Raw genomic sequence first — 23656 nt, forward strand, 5'->3', positions numbered from 1 at the left:
ACTGTTATGAAAGGCTTGAAGTGCTAGGCTAGGCATTCTCATGTCACAGGCGGACTTGTATATCAGGACAATTATTTGGACAGCTGAAGATGTGAAGAAATGAGGTCTGAGCAGTTAGTAACAGTGTTTGTGTAATCCCTGAGGAGTTGTCAGCAAGATGGTCATTTCTCCTATATCATCTTTAGCCTATATATCTAAAGTGAATTTTAGTAGTAATATCTCAGGTAAATTCTTAGTAAGAATTTAAGTTAATGGAAGGGAACTCAGGAATAATCATTTCCCCAAAGTAATCACCAGCCTTCCTTGCTTGAAAACTTCGAGTACCTGGTAACTCAGCATCTCTTTAATTTAGGAAATTTGCCTTATTTTGCTTTTGCATTTCTAACTTTCACCCCATAGGTGTTAAGTTTTCACCCCATAGGTGTTAAGTTTTGCTATTTGCAGTCAGAACAAATAACCTTTTTTAACATGATGCTTTTTCAAGTATTTGAAGATAGCCAATTAAGAAAAATTTAAGCATAGGGCTTAAACTCTCCTCTCCTCAGCTCCAGTTTCATTAGAACTTGAGGGGCATTAGGTGACATATTCAAAAATTTATTTTTGTGTAAGTGACTTACTTAGCTGGAGATATGCTCTTAACAATTCTTTGCATTTGTTTAAATGTACTTGAGGGAGGGGGTGGGGATTTTTTAACTTTTGACTTTGGGAATGCTTGTTTTATCAGAGAGGATTAAAATTTAGCAGAAGACTGCCATAGATTTTTTTCACAAGCGGAAAACTGGGGAGAACACTAGAAGATATTATTAGTATTAAGGGCCTCAGCATTTGAGCATTTTGATTATCACACTTGTATGATGAAAAATTTACATGATTTTATTGAGTTGTTAGTAAATGCTATTCCTGCTCCAGAAAAATCTTTAAATTACAGTAAGAATTATATGCATCAGATAAATAGATCATCATCATGGAGATAGGCTTCTTTGATTCCTTCCCCCAAAAAAGTCTTTCCATTCTTTAGAAGTGCTCATATAAATGTGTTTTTCATTTGGCTGCAATTTCTCCTGCATTCATGAATTTAAGCTTAGTGTGCAAATTATTAGACTGATATTCTGCTCTTTTAGTCTTTTGCTCAGGTCTAATTTAGATATCTTGAAGGATTACACCCTCAAGACCATGGCTCTTTTTAGACTTACATAACTTGCCCAGGGTCACATAGCATATCTTCAGAGATTTTTAAATCTAGGTTTTCCTGACTCCAGATCCAACAGGAGTGCTGCTTCATTTGTAGCAGAAAATTGCTGAAAAGGATCGCCAGAATTTGTTATCAACTATCAGTTAAGAGCAGGTTCTCAGAATGGTTTTATTTTTGCTTTTTTGGACACCAATTAGAAAATACATATTAAAGAAATTGTTAATAAAGATTGATTTTTATCCCAAATATTTTCTTGCGTTTATATATTGTTGTATGCACATTTATATTTAAGGTGATGCGACTAAAACAGTGGCTGTTGTCTGTACAATAAGTCAGTCAAAAGGACAATTTGAATTTTTTTTTTATTAAAGTATAATATAACAAATTTATTACTGGAGAAAATAAATCTGTAAACTTTGCAGAATCTTTACTTCAAGGCCTCCTAATTGTAATTCATCAGAAATAAATTTGCATCTTTTATTATGTAGAGATGTGGGACTTAAATTATTATTGCACATTCCAAAAGAACATGAGCTGAAAAGTTATATAAACTATTAAGCTCATCTTTTCCTAGGGCATTAGGAAAGATCATCATTTCATGAAGTAAGGATTGTAATTGCTTTAAGGATGTGTTGTATTGCCCAGCTCTTCCATCCCAGACAGTAAGTTGCCCCATGTAGCAAAATTGAAGAATTTTTTCAAAATGTTTTAAATACTTTGTCACTCACACGCAAGGAAGGTTCTACCTACTTATGAGAAGAGAGCAAAATATGAAAGATGTTTGAAACTCAAAACTAGCACCACAGGACCAATAATCACTTAAATTCCACCCAGCCAGGAATTTTATTATTTGATATTATTGCACTTGTGATATAAAAAGTAAAGCAACAGCAAATTACCAAACTCTAAAATACTTTCAGATATATTTGATGACTTAAGCTTTTCCCCTTGAGAGAAAACTACAAGAAAACCCAACCTTGCTATAGATTGTGTTTGCTCTAAGAGCAAGCAAACATAGGATAACTCCATTTTTTCTGGGAGTAAGGTGTATGCTTATACAACCACACTACAAGAAGAGTGTCTTACAGGGTGGAAAGAATTTGGTCCACATCAATCAAATACATTGTCATTACAAAAATAAATGTTTTCTTTTCCTTATAAAATAATGTTGCATTCCTTTGTTCAAATTGCACAGTACAAACAAGCTATCTAAATTAATACTGTTGTAAGATATTGGTATTACATACATTGGGGTCTATAGATATAAGCTGGGATGAAAGTACCATAAAGCAACTAAGAATTATGTAGACATGTTTCCATAGCATATGAAAAGAAAAATTATTTCCTTATCCAGAAATACATTATAAAATGCTTGTAAAGTGACAGTAGAGCAAGCATTGTTTACATTACTGATGCTTAGTAGCTATGATACAATATTTAGCAATTGTATTTACAAAAAAAAAAAATCCATTTTTAAACCATTTACAAAAGCAATAAATAAGAACCTCCATGAATATTATGCATAAAGTCTTTCCTCACTGTCTTCATAATCAAAGTATCAGGCTCTGTCTCTTATTGTCATGTCCAAGAAAGACCATTTAATCCAGAGCAGAGTGCCTTTTCTGCATGTCATGAGTAGAGTACAGAGAAATTAAAACCTTACAAACTATGATACAAAGCCTCACGCAGAGAAGCAGCTCTTTTGAAAGTATTTACAAATAAGACTATTCACACAAAGATAGATACACTTGTAATACAAAATATTTTTTGTGGTATCCAACAGCATAATTCATGAGTACCTCTTTTAAAACCCAGCTTGTCAGCCTGTAACTAGGTAAAACAAACAGGTGTAAAACTTTTAAGGAGGAACTTGTTAGTTCCAGTTCTTGGGTTGATTATACTAATTTAAGCTATTTGTGGTGTCTCCATGAGCTCTGGCACTTAATTCTCTTGTGTATGGTCTTATATGAAGTGTATTAAGTGCCAAATTCACAGACAGTTGATGTGATGGGTAACAGTGGTTTTGGAAACAACCACCTGCTTACGAGAACAGAGAGAACAAGTTTAGGCTGATGGAGAACCATCCCTATGGTTTATTATTAATAATAATTCTAAACTCTTAAAAATAAAACCAGATATTCTCATGTACATCTGTACAATAATCTTTATTACTTTGCAGCTTAAAAAACATTTTATGAAAGAACATTTATTTGAAATCACATTTTTCATGGATTCAAACAAATTTCTTCTAGTTAAAAAGTAGTTTGAACAGATTTCTCCCCTTTAAATCATCTGACTTGTTCACAGTGTACTCAGTTGCACTCTGCTAATACTGCCCATGGTGACAGAGGACCACTCCTGTTAGGAGATTATACAGTCATACGTTCCATCCTGAAAAGGCTCTTCTTCTGGGGATCCGGCCATGGTGCCTTCTGTCCAGCTGGCAGCGCCGCTGTTGCCAGCCTCGCCTGGAGGACTGCTGCTGTGGCAAGCAGAGCTTCTGCTCTCCTCAGCTCGGGGGCTGACGGACTGGTCAGGAACCTTGCTTGCCGGCTGAAAGGCTTCAGGCTGGATCTGCTCTTCTGTGATGTCACTTAGTCTCTGCAGTTGTGGTTTAATGACATTTAAAAATGGCTTGTATCCAGGGCTAAAGGGAGAAAAAAGAAGTCGATGAGAAAAGATCAAGTATGTGCATAATAAATCAGTGCTATATTTGGAGGCTCTAAAATACAATTTCTAACTTTGGTTAGAAGTTTAGAGGAGGAGGTCTCTTGTTTTCTGGATCATAAAGATAAAATTGAGGATGTATCACTCTCTCTCACACACACACGCACACACTCTCTCTCTTCAACTTCACATTCATTTATCAGTTATTTCTGTGCTTGTGTTTCTTTCCCCACATTAAGATTTTGAGCACCTTCAGAGAAAGGCTTGTTCATCATTATATTTCTAGGATAGCGATTGATTTGAATGTTACTGACTTTAAGTAGTTCTGGTTGATAAGTGGTCAAAGGATGTGACAGGCAGTTTTCAGAAGAAGAAATCAAAGCTAGCAATAGTCATATGAAAAAATTATTCTAAAGCATCCCTGATTACAGAAATGCAAATTAAAACAGCTCTGAGGAAACCACCTCATATCTATCAAATTGGCTAACACCATAGAGAAGGAAAATGACAAATGCTGGAAGGGATGTGGAAAAATAAAATAGGTACAATGATACACACTGTTGATGGAGTTGTGAACTGGTCCAACTATTCTGGAGAACAATTTGGAACTATGTCCAAAGGATGATAAAAATGAATACCTTCTGATCCCATCATACCAGTACCAGCTCTTCAATAACAAAGAGAATGAAAAAAAAGGAGGGAGGGGGAGAGAAGCCCCCTTATACAAAAATATTTGTAGCAGCTCTTTTTGTGGTGTCAAAAGAAATGGAAATTGAGGAGATGCCCATTAATTGGCGAATTGCTGAACAAATGGAAATAAATGATTGTGATTTAATGCTATTGTGCTTATAAGAAATAACAAGGAAGGTGGTTTCAGAAAAACCTGGAAAGACTTAACATGAACTGATGCAAAGTGAAGTGAGCAGAACCAGGAGAACATTGTATACAGTAACAATAAATATTGTAAGGATGATCAATTGTGAAACACTTAGCTATTCTCAGCAGTACAGTGACCCAAGACAATTTTACAAGACTCATGAAAAATGCTGTCCATCTCCAGAGAAAATACTGATGAACTCTGAATGTAGGTTGAAAGATACTTTTTAAACATTTTAAATATTTTTCTCCCTTTTTGTCTTTTCTTTTGTAACATGGCTAATATGGAAATAATGATATACATATACTTGATAAATATTTAACAAAATAAAAATATATTTTTAAAAAGTAGTGGTTTTTCTCTTTCTCTCTCAAAGCCTCTATTCTGCCTGCCCTATAAAAAGTGCTAATTGGTAATACTTATGAAAATCTGTGGAGTATTTTTCCTCCATTTTAAAATGAAATTAGTTTTTTATTCCCTTTCCATGGAATGAAATCATTACACCACTGCACATTAACAAGTTCAGTCAGTTTTATATAACATTTTCCCCAGAAGACTACAGTATTCTGTAAAGTTTTCTAACATGAAGATTTCTAATCTAAGATCACAGAGATGCTATATTAACTAAAAAAACCCCCAAAAAAAAACAAAAAATAAAGCTGGTTTTAGCTTTTATTATCGATAAAAATATAGAAATGCCAAGAGTTTTCATAGATGGGAAAGAAAGGAAGCTTTTACTTACCAATCTGTAGAAGCCCATCTGTCTATAGCATATAGCCCAGTTTTTATGTTCCGTAACATCTCGCCATCTACCTCTGAAGATTGCATCAGACCAAACACCTGATTAATTATAGAAGGTTCTCGAAGAATAAGGCCTATAACAATGCACCAGTCCAGACATCCTGCCTCCATGAAAATATGCAGCAAATAGCTATACAAAACAGAAATAGTTTTTTTTTTTTTTTTAATAACAAAGAGGGTCTGCAAACAATGAAAAACATGACACTAGGGAAAAAAGTATTTGTTGTTGCTATCGGTATGTTTAAAAATTTTTTCTCAGTTCTCAAATATGACATTAAGACTTACCGGAGCTGGACTTGGGATTTATGTGGCCCTTTACTGGCCAACTCCATAGAGATGTGTTCCAATTCTGATTGTGTTAAGCTTAGAGTAGAGAAATTTTCATCCACCATCATCCAGTCACCATCCACCATAGAGCTGGTTTCAGTTAGATCTGTGGCTGAACCAATACTGCATTCATCCCCTAATGAGAAATTTACAGGTTATCAATTGGCCCCACTAAAAGGATACCTCAAGGATTTTGAGGCTGACACAATCACTTAATGGAAAATCTATACTCTCAAAATAGTAATAGATCAAGGCAATAAAAATAGTTCATGTTTCTATAGGACTTTTGAAAGATTTATTTTCTACACAATAACCCTTTCTTTAGGTATACATATTTCTCTGCTTGTATAATTTAATTCGAAACTGCTTTAGGTTAGAATTCACTCATAGAATTAAGAGTTAGAATTCACTTTGTATAGTACAAATAACAATGACAAAAATAATTTTATTCACAGTTAATTGACTGGTATGTACTAGATCGCCAATTTATGGCACAACTATGATTGCTAGTTTTCTTTCTAACCTTTCTCATGTCCATTTTTAGGGCTGTATAACAGCATTTAATGTTGGAAATACTAGAGAGAAGAGTTTGGATCAATGTGTTTGTCTGATAAAGACAGCTCACTTGAAAATGCAACCTTTTAACAAACGTATAGGTAAATTATTCCTATAATAAATCCAAATTACTGATTCTTCAAAATCCTGTTTTGTCCTTTATCAATGATGATAAAAAGGGTTTTACATTCTACTTGTGCTTTTTCCCCAAAGAAAGTTCTGATGTAAAATGGTATGTACCTTTATTTAATAAAGGGGACAGGAAGGCATCTTGTGTTTGTGCTCCATGGGATGAAGCTGTATCTATCTCCTGGCGGGTGGAACCAATGTTACCAAGCCAACTTTGACTTCTTGGAGCACTAGGCCCTCTACCATCCATTTCAAGGTTTAAAAAAGGGTCAGCTGATTGAGACTTTGATAACTGTTCTCCCCCACCTGATTAGAAACAAACAAAAAAGTAGGATTCATACTGCTTTCTTCTAGATCAAATACTCAGATTATACAATAACTATTATTCCTTCATTTTTAATCTAGTACTGTATAATGCCACACACACACACACACACACACACACACACACACACACACGTTTTGTTGAATTGAAAATCCACAAAATACTGAAAAGCTAACAGCAGTATTTTATGTGAGTATATGTAAGATCAATATAAAAGGTATACGCTGATATCCATATGCTTAATCTGCCCCCGATAATAATATCACAGTGTCTCGCAGCTGAAACAATTATATAAAGCAACACTAGGTAATATTAATAATGTTCACATGGCCAAAATATCAAAACATATAACATCATCAATTAAAATAAAAGCAAAAGATCATAGTTCCCACTTAATATAATTTATATTACACAAATTCAACTCCCAGTCAGGGCAGCAGAGGAAGCAAAATTGATGGAGCCCCAGGAGAGGGAGGAAGGTCTGCAGAATGATCCATTACTATTAAGAGAGAAGTGGCTATAGTTATTTTAATTAATTTTATAGTTACTCAGTTCACTTTTTTTCTGGTGTCACACTGGAATCTCTGGAATAAATGATGATTTTTAGAATAACAATGTGGTGATCATAAAGTTTTTCTTACTAACTTTGGCAGGGATATGTTATTCTCATAATTGGGAAGAGATGATTTATGAAAAATAACTGAAAATTAAAAAAAAAACAACTTTGGCTCTTTGTTTCTTCATCAGTCAACACAAATTTGTTAAATTATAAAGCTTGCTTCCCTAACCACGGTATCTAAAGAACAAATTCTTCTGAATAATCAATCTTAAATAATAATTTAAGAAGTTAGAATATTGCTACTCCCATGTTAAAAAAAAATCCTTCAAAACTCTCCCAATATTTTAGCCCTTATGATTTTTCCATATCATCATGTACTGCTTTGTACCCTGTTACCCCTCTATAAATAGGTTACAGACCTCATTCCTCCAGAGCAACCCCAAATATCCAGTACATGACACTAAATGTTAGAGATAATAAATTATTTGCCAAGTACATTCAGCCACCTCTCTACTTTTAACTGATGTGATACAGAACAGAATGTGTGGAGGAAAGAGGGTATTCAGAAAATTAGTGGTCAGTCATGGCTTCTAAGTCATTCATATCTTGGGGAAATCATGGTTGCCCAAGATGAATTGGATGCAGGAGGCCTAAAAGTATTATAACTCTTTTAAAAGTCAGATCAAGAACTTAGAATAAACACATTTATTTTCCCAAACATCAACCAGAGCCCTGTTGGTTAATACAAGAATCACAGGCTGTTACCTAGTCTGTATTTTCCGTTTTTAAATGGTGAACTGATGGAAGAAATGGGGATGATTGGGAATGGCCACAGGAAATCCTTATGGAGTCGCTTTAGAGCAATTACAAAATCTTCCACCCGAGCAGCTCTGGTGCGCTCCTTACACAGCCAGCCAATCAGTTCAAAGCCTAATTGGGCAGCAAAGCATCCGAGGTCTTTCAGCCGTACTTCTTCCAAGAGGCGTCGAGCATGTCTCCAGAGCATCATGTCAATGTACATATTTTCAGCAGAGTCACTGTCTTTGCTCCACCTGCAAATGGGTAGATAAGAAAGGTGGGGCACCATTCTACAGAATGTTCCTACCAGAGATAAAATACTATTAGCACATCCAGGGAAGCTAGCAATAGACAGAAGCATTAAGACAGCTTAAGTCTAAAGACACAAAGGTCAATAATTTCCTGAATGGCTCAGCATTATAATAGTCAAACAAATAATGACTTTCTCCTGTCTATCTGTTGTGTGGCTGGCTCTTTTTCCATCTCAGCCAGGTTGCAGTTCCTGGCTCTCATCCCACCTATGCCATTGTGTTTTGGGCTTCTACTTTCCATCCTGGGCCTGAGTTCTTCCTACCTCTGGCAGACTGGCAGCTCCCTCATGTGAAGGGTTCACTGTGGCTTAAGTATAGGGTAATTAATTAGGTAATAACAAAACTGCAATATTCCGAGGAGTTACTGTAGATGGAGCACTGGGCCTACAATCCAGAAGACCTGAATTTAAATTTGATATCAGACATTTACTAGCTGTGGGATTCTGAGCAAATCATTTCACTTCTTTCTGCCTCAATTTCCTTGACTATAAAATGGGGATCATAATGGATCAAATAATACTTGTAAAGTGCTTAGCATAAAGCTTATGCCTTAAAACAAATTTTTTTTTTTTGGGGGGGGGGGGCGTTTCCTTCTTATCTCATCAGATGATTCTTTACTTCTATTGACTTTCGTCCTCTTTGATCTCACCTTTTCCCAGAAGGACCAGAAGGCATACTGAGAGTTTTCTGCAAGTTCAGTTTGTTCGCAGGCAAGGTTTCGGCCGACTGTGACAAACTAATACTTCGGTTCCTGAAGAACTCAAATCCACCACTTGAACTGGGTTCCTAAAATGTAAATACCCATAGGACAGAATAAGAGCTTGTAAGGGGCAATGCCGATAGACAAAACAGAAGCGCTGCTAAGGGGACTTGCAATGGCACTCTTTATTCCAAACCTGAGTAGTAGTAGGTGTGGGTGGAGGGGTCTCAGATTCTCCAGAGCCAATGGCTTTAAGAAAGCGAATCATGTGTCGGCAGAGGTCCCACTTTCCTTGCTCCAAAGCAGTGTTGAAGAGCAGAGTGGCGTGCTGCCTACTCACTGCTGGGACTTCCATATTCTGCAAACAATGGAGACCAAAAATAAAGGAAAAACAGGGTCACCCAGGGTCATTGCCCTTTGAACATTTCCTATTACTGTCATAATGGAGGATGACAGAAAGGGCAATGGAAACTCAATGAGGGTCTAAATAGGTAGTAAATTATAAATGACATGTGCCAGAAATGGTCAGAGAACCTAAGATCAGAGGAGGTAGGCATGAGGAAGAACCTGAAGGCTGAATTGGCAAACTTCTAGGCTGTCGGGCAGATCCTCTCTAAAAGATTTGTGGGAATCCAAAGCTGTCATGAAATCCAAGATGGGTTGCCATAAGTACAATTGGAGCAGCCTCTAATGTGACCAGTACAGTTCTTCCATGGCTTTCTACAAATATGCAATGTATAGGGCTGGTTTATTAATAGAATTAAAATTTAAGTATACAAATAACAGAAACTATATGGGAATCTACTATAAGGTAATGTTCTAGGACCTTTCTATAATTTCTATGAAATAATTATGTTTAGAAGAAGAGCAAATCCATCTTATTCATTTACACACATACATCTCCAATTATACATATGCCTAATAATACTGTCTGACTTTGTTTATATCCTTCCTGTAGGGTGTAAAGAGGAGACTCCTCCAAGTCACTCCACCCCATCTATCCAATATGATGCCAAATCTTTTTACTTTTACATTTTTAGTATACATCTGTTCTCTACTCACCCTGTTTAGCCATCACCCTAAACATCTTTCAGATAGCTTACTGCAATTGCCTTCTAAATAATCTTGCCTTAGGCCTCTCTTTTCACTCCAATCCTCTCTTAACTAAAATGCCAGAATAACTTTTTCTAACTGCAAGTCTGACTGTCATCCACCTGCTCAAATTATATTGACTCCCTACTATCTCCAGGTTCAAATACAAAATTCTTTTTACACTTACACCCTTACTAACCTAGACCTGGACCCTCTCTACTTTCCCTACTTCCTTGCCTGCCTTTTACGATGGCCTTACTCTACTTCCTTACACAAGATGCTTCGTCTGTCTCTGAGCTTCCATGCCTGGCCATCTCGTAGGAACAGAATGAGATCTCACCTCCATGAACTAGTTACCTTACCTCCTTTTGAGACATGGCTCAAATTCTACCTGCTGGAGGCCTTTCTTGGCCCCCCAACTGCTTCCTTTTTTCTGGGATGACCTCCCATTTACACTATCTTGTATATACACACTTATCTACATGTTGTTTTCTTAGAATGTGAACTCCTTGAGGACAGAGAATGTTTTTGTTTTCACTTTATTTTCAGTTTTTTGCAAAATAATCTGCCACCCCATTTTCTGGTAGCTGAAGAACTTGGAATAAATCACAAATTCATCATAAGATGGCTAACTTAGGATTAATAAATATGAGTGATCGTAGAAATCTTCTATTTTCCCAGGTCTCAAAGGGTGATCTGGAGGTCCCTCAGACTAGAAGGGTCAGTGAAGTCAAAACTACTTTCAGAATATAGTAAGACTTTTAATTTTGAATATAGCAAATGTTGATAGATATAAACCCTTTTTTAGAGTTCTTTTTTTGGGGGGTCCTATGACCAATAAGTCTGAGAACTACTATTCTACACCAACCCTCTCATTTTACACATCATGAAATCGAGACCCAGAGCAATTATGTGAGTAAGGAAATAATGGGGTCAGATCTGTGCTCAGTTCCTCCAATTCCAATTCAGATTTCTTTTTACTATACCATGCTTTTATTTTTATCTAACTTCTGTTTTCAGGTTCCCAGCTACACCTGCTGTTAGAAAGGTTAGCATTCCCTTTGGGATCCTGTTTTTGTCATTTGGCATCTATGCAGTTTAACCATATGACATGAAATTTCCTCACTTAACCATATTTTCAGGAGAACAGTTTTTTCCCCTCATAGTAGATGACATCTGGAGATTAGATTTCAAGATAGAACTTGTTAAGCAGAGTCTTTGGTCAAAGAGAATTAAACTTTTTCAGTAATTATAAAAAATTATAGCTCATAATACAGGAACTGGTGATAAAGTAGAAGCTGGAAGACCAGGGACTTTTCACTTACTGGGCCTCTAAGTGAGGGAAGCTGACTTGTCTTTGCAAAACACTATAGTTTCTTTCATCTCCAAAATAAAGATCATGACAACTTATCTATCTCACTAGGTAGAAAGTATTTTGTTATGCAAAACATCTATTAATTCTTCTCTCCCCCCTCAATGAGCATGCATCCCCTATAGTGTGGATACAAGTAGCTCCTGGGAAGGAGTGCCTTTTCTAAGTGAAGTTGAGAAGTTTATTGGCAGCTCACAGTCTAAGAGAGTCTCTGGGGAAGGTAGAGATGAAATCCTTTTCCCTGATTTACACAACCATTACATGGCAATGGCAGGTTAGAACCCTCACCTTCCTGACTCCAAGACCAGGTTTGCATGGACTGATTCCATCGTGATTCTTTTTACTGGAGGACAAGTCTGGTGCCCAGCATAGCCCAAATTCCAGCTTTAATCGTGTATCATATTCAAATTATTACAGTTATAAAGTTTGTAGCTGAATATTGGGATGGAGCTACTGGTGAGCTAGCATTTTCCCTAAGTACTTCTTCCCCTTCCCCTTCCCCTTTGATAGGGATTTTACTTTGAAAAAAAACTAGGCATTCAGCTTTATTTCAAATTAAAATTGAGTGACTGGGATATTCCAACTAGTAATGGAGTAGGGCTCTAATCTAATTTTGTTGGTTTTCAGAACTGATGCCGTGATTAAAAAGAAGGATGGCTGAAGTATTCATACTGTGCTGGTAGAGGCAAAAATTGTCAACTAGAATGTTTTTGCTGTTGTTATAGGTTTGTACTTCTGTGGTTTATTTCCCGTCTCTACCACAGGGTCTTGTTTATTACAGATAGGCAAGTATGTTGTGTTTCTCTTGTCAGTTCAGAAGACAAAACTCCTAGAGAATCATAATCTTGAGTTGTAAAGTACTTTAAACATCACATATTCTAACCTCTCTTCTAAGAGATACTTTCAGTTTGAAATAACAATCTCACAAATGAGGGAGTTCAGCTTATCCACTTCTATTCCTATTTTGCAAAATGGTATTCTCTGTGTCCATTAATTTATTGAATTAGTGCCATATAAAGCAGTTTAAAAAAACTCAATGGGTTGCTTTACAAGATTCAAACACACTGTGTCTTCAAGTGACAGTGTTCTTTTTAGAAAAGGTACCATTGTCAATAAATACAAAGAGTGCCCAGACTTAAACCTGGTGCATGCTGATACTTGCAATGACTTCAGAAACTACTGTTACCTGTAAGATAATTAGGTATGAGGCAGCTGTGTCCAAATCCTGTGCCATCAAACATTCCTCAAACAAATCTTTAGGGTTCCCAACAGCTGCAAAAAGATAATTCCACAGGGCATACTCAGTCTTCCTGGCACAATGAACAACTGTTTGCAGGAAGAGGGGGAACTCTGTGATGAACTTTGCTACAGTGGGAAGCAAAGGGTCGGGAATAGGCTCCCGTGAGGTAGCTTCTTCTTCCAACACTTCATGGAGCATCAATTCCAGCACGTGAGGGAAGTAAGGTAATGTGGCACAAGACTGGGCCAAAAGCAAGGCCTGTTCACCCAGGTTCCTGACCAAAAGCTGGCGCAGAATGTGATGGAGGTAGATCTGGGAGGTCCTTTCCACAACACAGAAAGGAAAAAGTACCTCCAACTGTTCCTTAGCATTGCCACGGGTATACAAACAGTCATAAAGCAAAGTGTCATTAACAGCACCAAGGACCAATGCATCTTCAAACAGGACAGCCAGGGGATAAATGTTGATGTGGAAAGGCAACATGATTCGTCGGGACAGGAAGGAATGTGGTTTTCGATGATCTCGAGGAAAAAGAGGAAGCCATACTTTCATTCCTGCCCCACCACAGCTCAGCCACAGTGCCTCCAGGAGATGGCGCTTTTGCTTATTGGCTCGACAGGTGGTCCAGACATTTTCAACAGATTGGGCTAGTACAACAGGAGGACAGAATGGCAGCTGGAGAATGAGAGATGTAAAATATCAACTTTTATTAAAATATTTTAAAAAGTAAATGTGAGAAGACTGTATCTTTCACTTCTGCCACTAATAAACAACTAGCGTTCTCTTGTTCAAAGTACAGCATGGCAACTTGCTATGAAATATAAAGAAGATTTACTAAAGACCATAGTACAATTACAGGACTAGCATTCTTTCATAGTCCAAATCTCAGAAAAGATCTCTTGCTTCTGTGTTAATTATTCTGATAAACTGGCTAATCAATTTCACTATTTGAAAATATTTAGCAGGTAGGAAGGATATTTGTTATCTTAAAGTTGCTTAAAAGGATTCTCAAGTGACATCTGCTGTATCTGTTGACCATTAGGTTTTTGGTTTTTTTCCCCTCTAGCCATTTATCCTTTTCCATTGGAAAATGAATAATTTTTATTCAGAAGTTTCCTGAACCATCAGTGATCTGGAAGCTCAAGGTATGAATCAAGGAAACTCACCGTCTTTTACCACTCAAAAAATGTCATTCTTTTAGCTGGAAGACTGAGGATAACTTTGTTCATTTTCTCAGATTCTTTAAAAATTATAGAGGAAATGGTGGTTAAAAAAAAAAGTCGAATTCAAGGACTCTTAGAACCACAGATATTGGAGCCAGAAGTTGGAGTTCATCTTGTCCAATCCCCTCCCCTTAGAGAGTAGACAACTAAAGTCCATACAAGTTAAATAATTTGCTCACAATCACACAACTAAATTAAGTGGCTGAATCAGTCTGAACCAATGTATTATGGTCCCAAATACAGTAGGATTTTTTTATTTGTTAAGTACACCACACTTCTCTTTGGTTCCTTCATTTCCTCCCCCCATATCTCTTAACTTTCAGGAAAGGTTCTCTACTCACAAGTTTCCTTTGATTAGGGCTATTGTCCTTCTCTCGGATTTGAGGGCCAGATCGATCCCTTTGCATCATGATGAGCTGTCCTGCCAAATTTAGCATGATGCTTTCTGCATCACAGGCCTGAGGAAGAGAAATTGATCTGCTTTGTCATTAAGTTTTAGAAGTTTTCTCAAGTTCACTATTCATTTTAGTGCATTAAGCATAAATTTTATAAGCAAAGGTGCAGATTTTCACAGCTGCAATTGTTAGTCAATGAACAAACGTTTACTCAGGTATGCAGCTTTCTATTGGGCATCTGTCCTTGAGGAGCTAATGCCTACAATATCACATTTCCTTCTCTGTACTCTCTAATATAATTGATGACTCTTTTCTTTGCTATGATGTTCTTTCATTGGTTTCTGTGACACCGTGACACATTCTTCCTACTTTTGAATCTGTGTTTCTCTCTCCTGGTTTATATTAGACTCATTTTACTTAAAGGAAGGTATTCTCTGAAGTTCTGTTCTTGTTCTTTTCTTCTCTCTTTATACTACACTATATCCCATAGTGATATTTCCTCATGGTTCAATTATCACCTCTATGCAAATTGCTGAATTTCTATCTCTGCCCTGCAAAATTCTTCTCAGAGCTAATATCCTGTTTCCAAATGTCTGCTAGATAGCTCCTCCTGCATATCCCCAGAAAATCTCAAACCGTGTCCATAAAACCTATCTCATCTTCCTTGATAAATCTGTTCCTTCAAGTTTATCTATTTCTATTCATATCACCATTCTTCCAGCCTCAAAACTTCAGAACTATCTTTGACTTTTCCCTCCTTCCACAGATCTAAATTCCATCATTTCAGTGCCTCAATAATTTTCATAGTCTCTCTTTCTCATTTCTAGTAGTGGTACCTGTCTCGTTTAGGTTTTTTCACTTGGAGGACTTACCATCCTCCTGACTGTCAATTTATCCTCTCTGCTACTTAGTACTTGATAATCTTAATGTTAAGGCTAAATGCATGGCACCAGCTTTAGAACTAAGGAACAAATGCCCACCCACTCCCATACTCCCACATACCCTGCAGCAACTTCCTAGTGTTTAATGAAAAAGTTTTATCTCTTGTCTTGTGGATATCTCAAGGCTATCCAATATAGCTCTAACCCAGTGGTGTCAAATTCAAATAGAAATGGAAACCAATAAATTGTAAAAAAACTGTGAATACATAAACTTCACATAAATTGTGACAAAAAACCACATATTAATATTATCCATATTTTATGGGGTTTATTTTATTTTTTATTTTGTTAAATATTTCCCAATTACAATTTAATCTGGTTCAAGCTACACTTAGTGTGGTAGATGTGGTCCACAAGCTACAGGTTCTAGTCATCAGTTGTAAAACTCTTTCATCCTTTCCTCTATCTGGACCTTTGTTTATGTCACTATATCCTCCACTCACACTTATCTAGATAACTAGTAAAATTCCTACCTTTAAGGCCCAATTCAGATAGAACTTCTTCCAAAAGGCCTCCTCTGAAGGCCCCTCCCCCACTGAAATGTCTTTTTCTAACTCCTGAAATTTCTCATGAAATTCTGCCTGGATTTTCTAATCATACCACAGTTATTTTCATTCTTGTCCTCTTCTTTAGATTGTAAATTTCTCCTATGTCGTACTTATATTTTGTGTGTACAATAGTATTTGTGCACAAGTAAATCTTGCTGAACTGAATATGATAAACACTTCATAACTCAGAAGCAATAGATTTGGTCTAGTAGTAAGCAAAAATAAAAGACATGGGAAATGATTACAACCTCTCTTTGCTTATTATCCAACGATTGCTCAAGAAACCTGGGCAAGTGACCAAACAGTAGCTGCTATCCTGGTGTGAATTACAAATCAGTTATATCTGAATAGCCCAGACTTACCTGGAAATTCATTTGTGGGAGAAAGGGAAAAGAGTATGAAAAGCCTGGCTTTTTAAAAGCAGTGTTTTAGAGGGGCCCACATAATTATGAACCAGTTTGAGGGGGACTAACTTTCCCTAATAGGAAGTATCAAAACTGAGGGGAGTGTTCTAATGACAGAGAGGATTTGAGCTATTTGTCTTTCTGTCAAGGAACATCTTGACAGACTGAAATGATGGGTTGATTCTAACAAGATGAACTTTAATAGAGATGAATGTAAAGGCTTGAAATAGATTAGAAAATTACCTACATAGTAGATAAATCAAAGGACTTGAAGTTAGGGAAACCTAAATTCAAATCTTGACTCAGAGACTTACTAGTTCTCTGTGATTCTAGGGGGGCAATCACTAACTCTCAGCCTCAGTTTCCTCTTCTGTAATCTAATCTAAGATAATGTAAGCTAATCTAACAGCACAACCTATAGGGTTGTTGTGAAGATCAAATGATTTAACATGTGTACAGCACTCGGCAATCTTAAATGTTTTATAAATGCTAGTTATTATTATTAGCTACATTAAACAATAATTTATCTTCATTTTTTTAAAGCAGACTGAGCTGGCAATAATATGTTCTAGGGTTTACAACACCCTTTATATGTATTAACTTATTTGATCCTTAAAAAGATAACAGTGTAATGTGGCAGCCAAAAAAGATAAAATGATGTTAGATTTAGGTTGAACCAGCATATCATGAGGACAAATCTGAGATAGTAAGAACATAGCATGAGTGATGAACAGAGATAGCAGGACAGTATGGATGGATAGTGAGGAGGATGAATTGGCTTAGGAGGTAAGAGAGATGGAAGGCCAGAATCTCAGGAAAGCAAAAAATTTCCAAATTCAAGTTCATGGCATAATTATGGTTGAAGTGTATTATGTAAAGGATAAAGTGCTAGACATGGAGTCAGATAAGTCTGAATTTAAATCCTTCCTCTAACAAACTAATAGCTATGTGAGTCCTGGCCTCAGTTTTTCTCATTTATAAATGGAGGATAATACATCACCTGATTCGTAAGGTTAAATTAAGTAAATCAGACAAATTAGATAATGTATACACAGCATTTTACAAACCCTGCAATATTATGTAAACATAAGTTACTATTATTTCTATCTCTGGTTCTTATCATTTTGATTCGTTTCAAAAAGACTTCCTGGGAAAAGTTGCTATCCTAATATTTCTTTATATTTAATGTTCTATGAACTATTACACAGGTAGATGAAATAACTGCTTCTTGTAGCTGAATAAAAATACTAAAATGATGTAAGTTTATTTTCTACAGACTTACATTTTCAGGTCTTTATTTGTAGTTTGAAATTCATCTTCAAACTGTTCCACCAAAACCAGCAAACTTCCAATGCATTCATTCTACTCACCAAGGAGTATCTTACTGGTTTTTCATTGATCCAAATTTTTTAATAGTCTATAGTGTGAGTTATGGTGTGTGTGTGTCCTATTTTAAAAGGACCGATACTTTACTCATTATCTTAAATTGAAACCCATTTCCTTGTAATTTTCATATATTGGTGCTAGCTTTCTTCAAGATATCTGAAAGTAGTTGTCTCATTTCCTTTCTCTAGGTTAAACTTCTGAAATACGTTAAACTATTTCTTTTAAGAGATGATTCCAATTTACTCTTTGACTATTCTATCAGTGTGCCTCTCTTGAAACTTGACGCAACACTCCAGATATCTGACCTGATGGTCAATAAGAGTGAAAATCTGAATGACCCTAACTATTAATTTTATTAATACAATGATAATGCCAGCTTTTTTTTTTTAAACAAGCTATATAACCACACTCCTGGATCTTATAAACTTGAGAAGAGGCTATTTAAAAAGTTCATGTAAATATAATCTCCATTAATAAAAAATGTAGTAACAAGCTCAAGAAGTCTGAATTGTACCAGGAATTGGCCAAGCCTCATCTGCAATACTGTGTTCAGTTCTGGATTGCATGTTTAAGAAGGAAAGATAGGTCTAATTGTATGGAGATACTTAACTTGAACATGAAAATACTATGGGAGAATCTGATACATAGTATAAAATAGACTTGTGTGTCATATGCAAGAGGAAGAAGATCTTTATAACAACAAGGGAAAGCAAAGGGAAATGAAAAAAACACGTATTAAGCACCAGTTATATGCCAGGCCCTGTACTAAATACAAAACAACCCTGAGAAATAGGTGTGATAATTATCCCGTTCTAAAGATGATGAAATGGAGGCAAAAAGGTGAAATTACTTGGCCAAGGTCACATAGATAGTACGTGTCTCAGGTCAAATTTTGATTCACAAACTTTTTAAACAATTATGTCAGGATTTATGTGAGCCTCAACTTACACTTTGACATTTAATCCTATTAGATTGTGTCTTGTACCAATATTCCAGGTTATCTATCACCATGGCTTTTTCCCCTTATGTTAAGCATCTAAAAATCCAATAATAAAAGTTTTCTGTATTTCATCTAAGTAATGTATATAATGTAGCTTGTATTTTAAAAAATTTTAGTACTTAAAAATAAGTTTCAATGTTATGGAAAATCAACTTATTTGAAATAATTCGTCTCCTGATTAAATCTGCTCTAAAACTGGGTACCGTTCCTACAGTAAATTCTTGACTAAGTAAACTCTTGAAGTACTCCATAATATGACCCATTTACCTACAGGATAATACAGTGACAATTTTCAACATTTATCTCTGAAGAAAGGAAGAGAATATGTTTAAAAGATTCTGTTATCCCAATAGAAGAAAAGCAACATAAAAGTTCATTTTAGAATTCCCTACTCAATTGAGAAACTTTTCCTTTCTTTTAACTATGCTCAATAGGTAAACTGCTGACATTGCCAGCAACCAGATACACTGAAACTGTTAGAGATACCTTAGGACATGGATATATTTTATAGTATTCCCAAAAAAAGCATTTATTTCCTATTTATTGATTGATTTAGCAAGCAAAGGGTTAAGCAGTGATAGCATTCCTGAAAGTGAAAAATGTTTAATACAAAATTGAAGCTTTGACGATAGGAACAAACATTTTATACAAAGATCTCTGTGATGAACGGGCTAGCATGCTGGATGCTTTAGAATCAGCAGAGTCAGGATAAGCAAAAGTCCTTAGTCTTTATTTTTGGACTTTAGAGGTAGGATTGAATTGGATGAAACAGAATCTCTACAACCTTCCTTCTCCCTCACCTACCACCAAAGTGACTCTGGCTCATCTTACTCCACCCCCTAGTCCTCCTACAATCCTCTGTATACACCAATTATCGAGCCAGCACAGGACAGTGGGAAGGACCATTTCCCAAGCATATGTCCAGAGAGTATTGTCCAATCAGTAATTAGCCCTGAGTGCTCAAACCGACCTCAGTGCCTAGACTCAAGAGTTTTGGCCTCTGCACCCCTCTATGCCAGGCACTGTGCCAAATGCTTTTACAAATATTTCATTTGAGTTTCACAACAACCCTGTGTGGTAGGTGCTATTATTAACCCCCATTATAAAGGTAAGGAAATGGAAGCAGAAGTTAAATGAGCTGCCCAGTATCATATAATTAGGAAGAATTTGAAATTGGGTATGTATTCTATCTACTGAGACGCTTAGGTTTAAATACACTCTTACAGATAATAACATACTTATACAGAATGAGACCAACACAAAAGAGAATAAAGCTACTCTTAAATTTTTGTTGAGCTGGCTTACCATAATTCTATGAAGTAACCTAGATAAAATCAGCAGATTCCTAACAACTAGTCCAACATCCTAAAAAGAACAGAGTAAAGCTGGGGCAGTCTCTTTTCACTGGTCATTTCCCTTATTCTGAAATGCAGATAAAAATTGAAGATAATCAAGGGACAAGAGATATAACAAAAGCCCCAATTCACCCCCAGACTCTGGTCATACTCATATCTGAATATTGCATATCACTACCCCACATCCAAAGTGGAGAACTCTGACAGGCCTTTACTGACCATAATCTCTCATCTACCCACCTCTTTCTGGGGCTTCCTCCTGACCCTTCTTCCAGCCATGTTCCCAGCCAGGCTCCAATCTCCTGACCATCAGGCTGGCCATTGCAGCACGCCCTGCCCTCTATCCTCACAGCCCCTGTCCCCTCGTCTTCTCAGTTCCTGCCCTGCTGCTTTTATACGCTGGATTATTGCAATGCCCACCTTTTCTGTTCTTATTCATGGACTGTATGTACAACAGCACTGGAAAAAATCTACACAAGTATGTTAACTATGTCCACTATAAATTTGCGCCATCTTGTTTCAGTGGCTCTTTCCTGATAAATCTATCATTTAACCAAAGCTGCTTTCTCTTTGGTTAAATTAGCAATCTCTTAATGAACAATTTTAATGGTCTTTTCCCGATCCTCATTCTTTCTGATCTCATTAGAGTCTTTGACTCTGTCACTCATCCCTTCCCTCTCTCTCCTGGTTTTCCTGGTCCTACCAACATGGCTCTGTCAGGCTCCTGCCTGCCCATGCTAACCACAGGTGATCCACAAGGGTTTTGTCCCAGGCTCTTTACTCTTCTCCCTCTTCAGCTGGTGATCTCATCAGATCCCAAGATTTCATTTATCACCTCTCAAGGTAACAGAGAGAAAAGTAAGGCTTTTGGTAAATGAGTCCCACATCCAGCCCTAGTCTCTCTTGAGCTTGGGTCCTGTATCACCAACTGCTTTTTTGGGGGAAGAAATTTCAAATGAATGTTCTAAAGGCATCTTAAACTTACAATATAAGGAAGTCACCCCCAAGAGCCACCTCTCCTAAGTCTTCCCAACTATTCTATTTTTTCCTTTCAGGACATTTCCATTCTTCCAATCACTTTAGAATCATCCTCAACACTTCACTTTTTCTTCAATCTTCTCTACCATATCTCTACTCTCTATCACCTCTTTTCACCTGCATGTTCAGCTCCTAAGTTAAGCTAATGCTACTACTATAGTCTTCTTTGCCTTAGGTTTCTTCCTACTTCAATCCATCCTCTTGGAGGAACTTTAAAAATACTTATTGAAAAATTCCAGTCTAGTTACTTTAAATTCAAAATATTTCCCATGAATTAGCTTTTTGCACATGAATTTAGAAATGTGAGTTAGTTATACAAGATGATTGCTGCTAAATTCCTAATTGAAAAAGACAAAAATTACTAACAAACAGAAAGTAGTAATACCAGAATGTCTTTAGTAACAATTCTAAAATGTAGTATTTAGTTTTTCTGACTAAAAAGCTAGATAGAAGTACAAAAAGACTAAGAATTTTAAACTCTTCTGTTTTTTTTCCCTTCATGAAACTCAAATCCTTCATAGAACATGTTTTTAGAAAGTCACAACTACATCTTCATAAATACATTATGTTGGAATGTTTTCAATTTGTTTCACTTTAACAATGAAAAAGATGAATATCAGAAAATTCTAGAGCATAAGGATAGGGGGAAAAAATGCTTAACCTGTTCAAGTTAATAATTTTCCCCAATTTAAATTTGGTGTTAAAACCTATATTCTCTATGACCTCTGTGCCCATTTAGCCACTTGACAAACTCTCATTAATATCACTCCACTTGACAAAACCACAAACATGAATAGTACCTGATGTGGCATTTTCAAGGTGATCCCAGTTTCTGTTCTCACAGATGTCAGAGTCACAGATACTACTAGGAAAGGATGAGGGATGTAGCGAGACATGGAGACCTCCTGGAGAATGTGAATACTGGCAGTAGTATTTAGACTATAAAAACAAACAAACATTTCAAAAACTTTACTCTCAAGTTTAGTTTTCTTTTTTTTTCCTTTTCAGCAATATCATTTAATAGAATTTCATGATTACAGCTCTCTTTTCCTATGGGTAACAGATATTTATATTATCTATTCCATCTACCAAGTAGAAGAAAATGATCTGTTCCCTACCTATAGTTTATATATTTTCTTCATTAGGGAAGATAACGACAAAAAAGAGGGAAAATTATGGAAATCAGAAGAGAGTAGTGATAAATGGTTAAGAGGAATTGTTAAGAAAAATGTTAAGAACAATAAGGTAGGCTCTCGGATTTTATCTTAAAAAGAAGATGGATTTCACTGGGTAAACTCATTTATTTCTCCAACCTTTATCTTTACTATAACCTTAATTAAACATGAATAGCTCACAATTGTTATACAAGGAAATATTAGCAAAGTAAAATCCTATGAATTTTTGGTCACAAAGTATCTTCTAAATGCTATTCAGTCACTCTATCAACTTCATTAGATAAACAGAGGAAGCCTATGTTTTAGAGTATGAGTTAAAAGTGGAAGGTAATAAAATAATATAGGTGCTACCTAAAGCTTTATCTCTCTAGAAACTTTGAACAAATCTTATCAACCATTTTGAATAATAAACTAATTAGAGTACTTGTCTTGAACACCACACATGGTCATCTGTTTCAATTTCTTTTATTTTTACAAAAGTATAAAGATAATTTAGAATTTTGGGTATGAACACAATGTCTGAAACTTAGAAGGTACCCAATCCAAACTTGAAATGAAATTCTGTGTTTTAGAAACCCTGCATTTAGAAATTTAGTACAATCCTGTCATTTCACAGTTAAAGGCACTAAGGACCAGAGAGTGAGTGTTTTACTAAAGGTCATACCAGGAAAAACTAGGATTCAAACTCAGATCTCTGGTTCCAAGTTTAGCCTTCTTTCTAGGACATCATATCACCTCTCAAAGACTTCAAGCATGGTAATTAGCCAAACAAGTTAATGTAGAAGTTGGTTTTAATTTCTATTATTACAGCTTTAAAAAGATGATTATAATTTTAACCCACTGATTAAATCTTTCTTTAATGCTCTTAGATGGATAAAAGTTAAAATTGAGGGCACATGATAAATAATAATTTAAATCAATTTTTTTCATGCTATACTTACCCATCAGTTTTTCTTTCAATACTGTAAAGACAAATAGAACAGTCAGCTCTAAATAATATTACCATGTCCCGGAAAACACTAAGCAGTAATGTTTCTGCCTGAACTTTGGTGACATGTGCAAAAGCGTTGTCCAGGTTGGATGTTCTCAAGTAAACTCTTAGCTGCAGACACCATAAAAAAGAAAATAAAAAGCAAAACAATTTAGTCTTTTAGTCACAGACAATGACTATTTCAGATGTGAATTTTCTTTGATCTTTTCAATTAACAAGAAATTAAAAGATATATTGGTGATTGGTTAATAAAAG

At 36.0% G+C, this 23656-nt stretch overlaps 1 protein-coding gene across 2 annotated transcripts in view; it reads right to left on the bottom strand.

Annotated features, from left to right (window-relative positions):
* Nucleotides 1-1535: 1535 nt before the first annotated feature.
* Nucleotides 1536-23656, bottom strand: part of RIC1 (RIC1 homolog, RAB6A GEF complex partner 1) — a 129771-nt gene continuing 107650 nt past the window's right edge. For both annotated transcript variants that reach the window (XM_051987668.1, XM_051987659.1), the window contains exons 16-26: nucleotides 23352-23512; nucleotides 22036-22174; nucleotides 14510-14626; nucleotides 12892-13620; nucleotides 9438-9599; nucleotides 9191-9327; nucleotides 8198-8484; nucleotides 6660-6854; nucleotides 5823-6000; nucleotides 5479-5667; nucleotides 1536-3839 (exon numbers count right to left, since the gene is read on the bottom strand). In XM_051987668.1, coding sequence (XP_051843628.1) covers nucleotides 3554-3839; nucleotides 5479-5667; nucleotides 5823-6000; nucleotides 6660-6854; nucleotides 8198-8484; nucleotides 9191-9327; nucleotides 9438-9599; nucleotides 12892-13620; nucleotides 14510-14626; nucleotides 22036-22174; nucleotides 23352-23512 — 2580 coding nt within the window. In that variant the 3' untranslated portion in view covers nucleotides 1536-3553. The remainder of the gene's footprint in view (nucleotides 3840-5478; nucleotides 5668-5822; nucleotides 6001-6659; nucleotides 6855-8197; nucleotides 8485-9190; nucleotides 9328-9437; nucleotides 9600-12891; nucleotides 13621-14509; nucleotides 14627-22035; nucleotides 22175-23351; nucleotides 23513-23656) is intronic.

This window comes from Antechinus flavipes, chromosome 1, assembly GCF_016432865.1.
Source record: "Antechinus flavipes isolate AdamAnt ecotype Samford, QLD, Australia chromosome 1, AdamAnt_v2, whole genome shotgun sequence".
Lineage (NCBI taxonomy): Eukaryota > Metazoa > Chordata > Mammalia > Dasyuromorphia > Dasyuridae > Antechinus > Antechinus flavipes.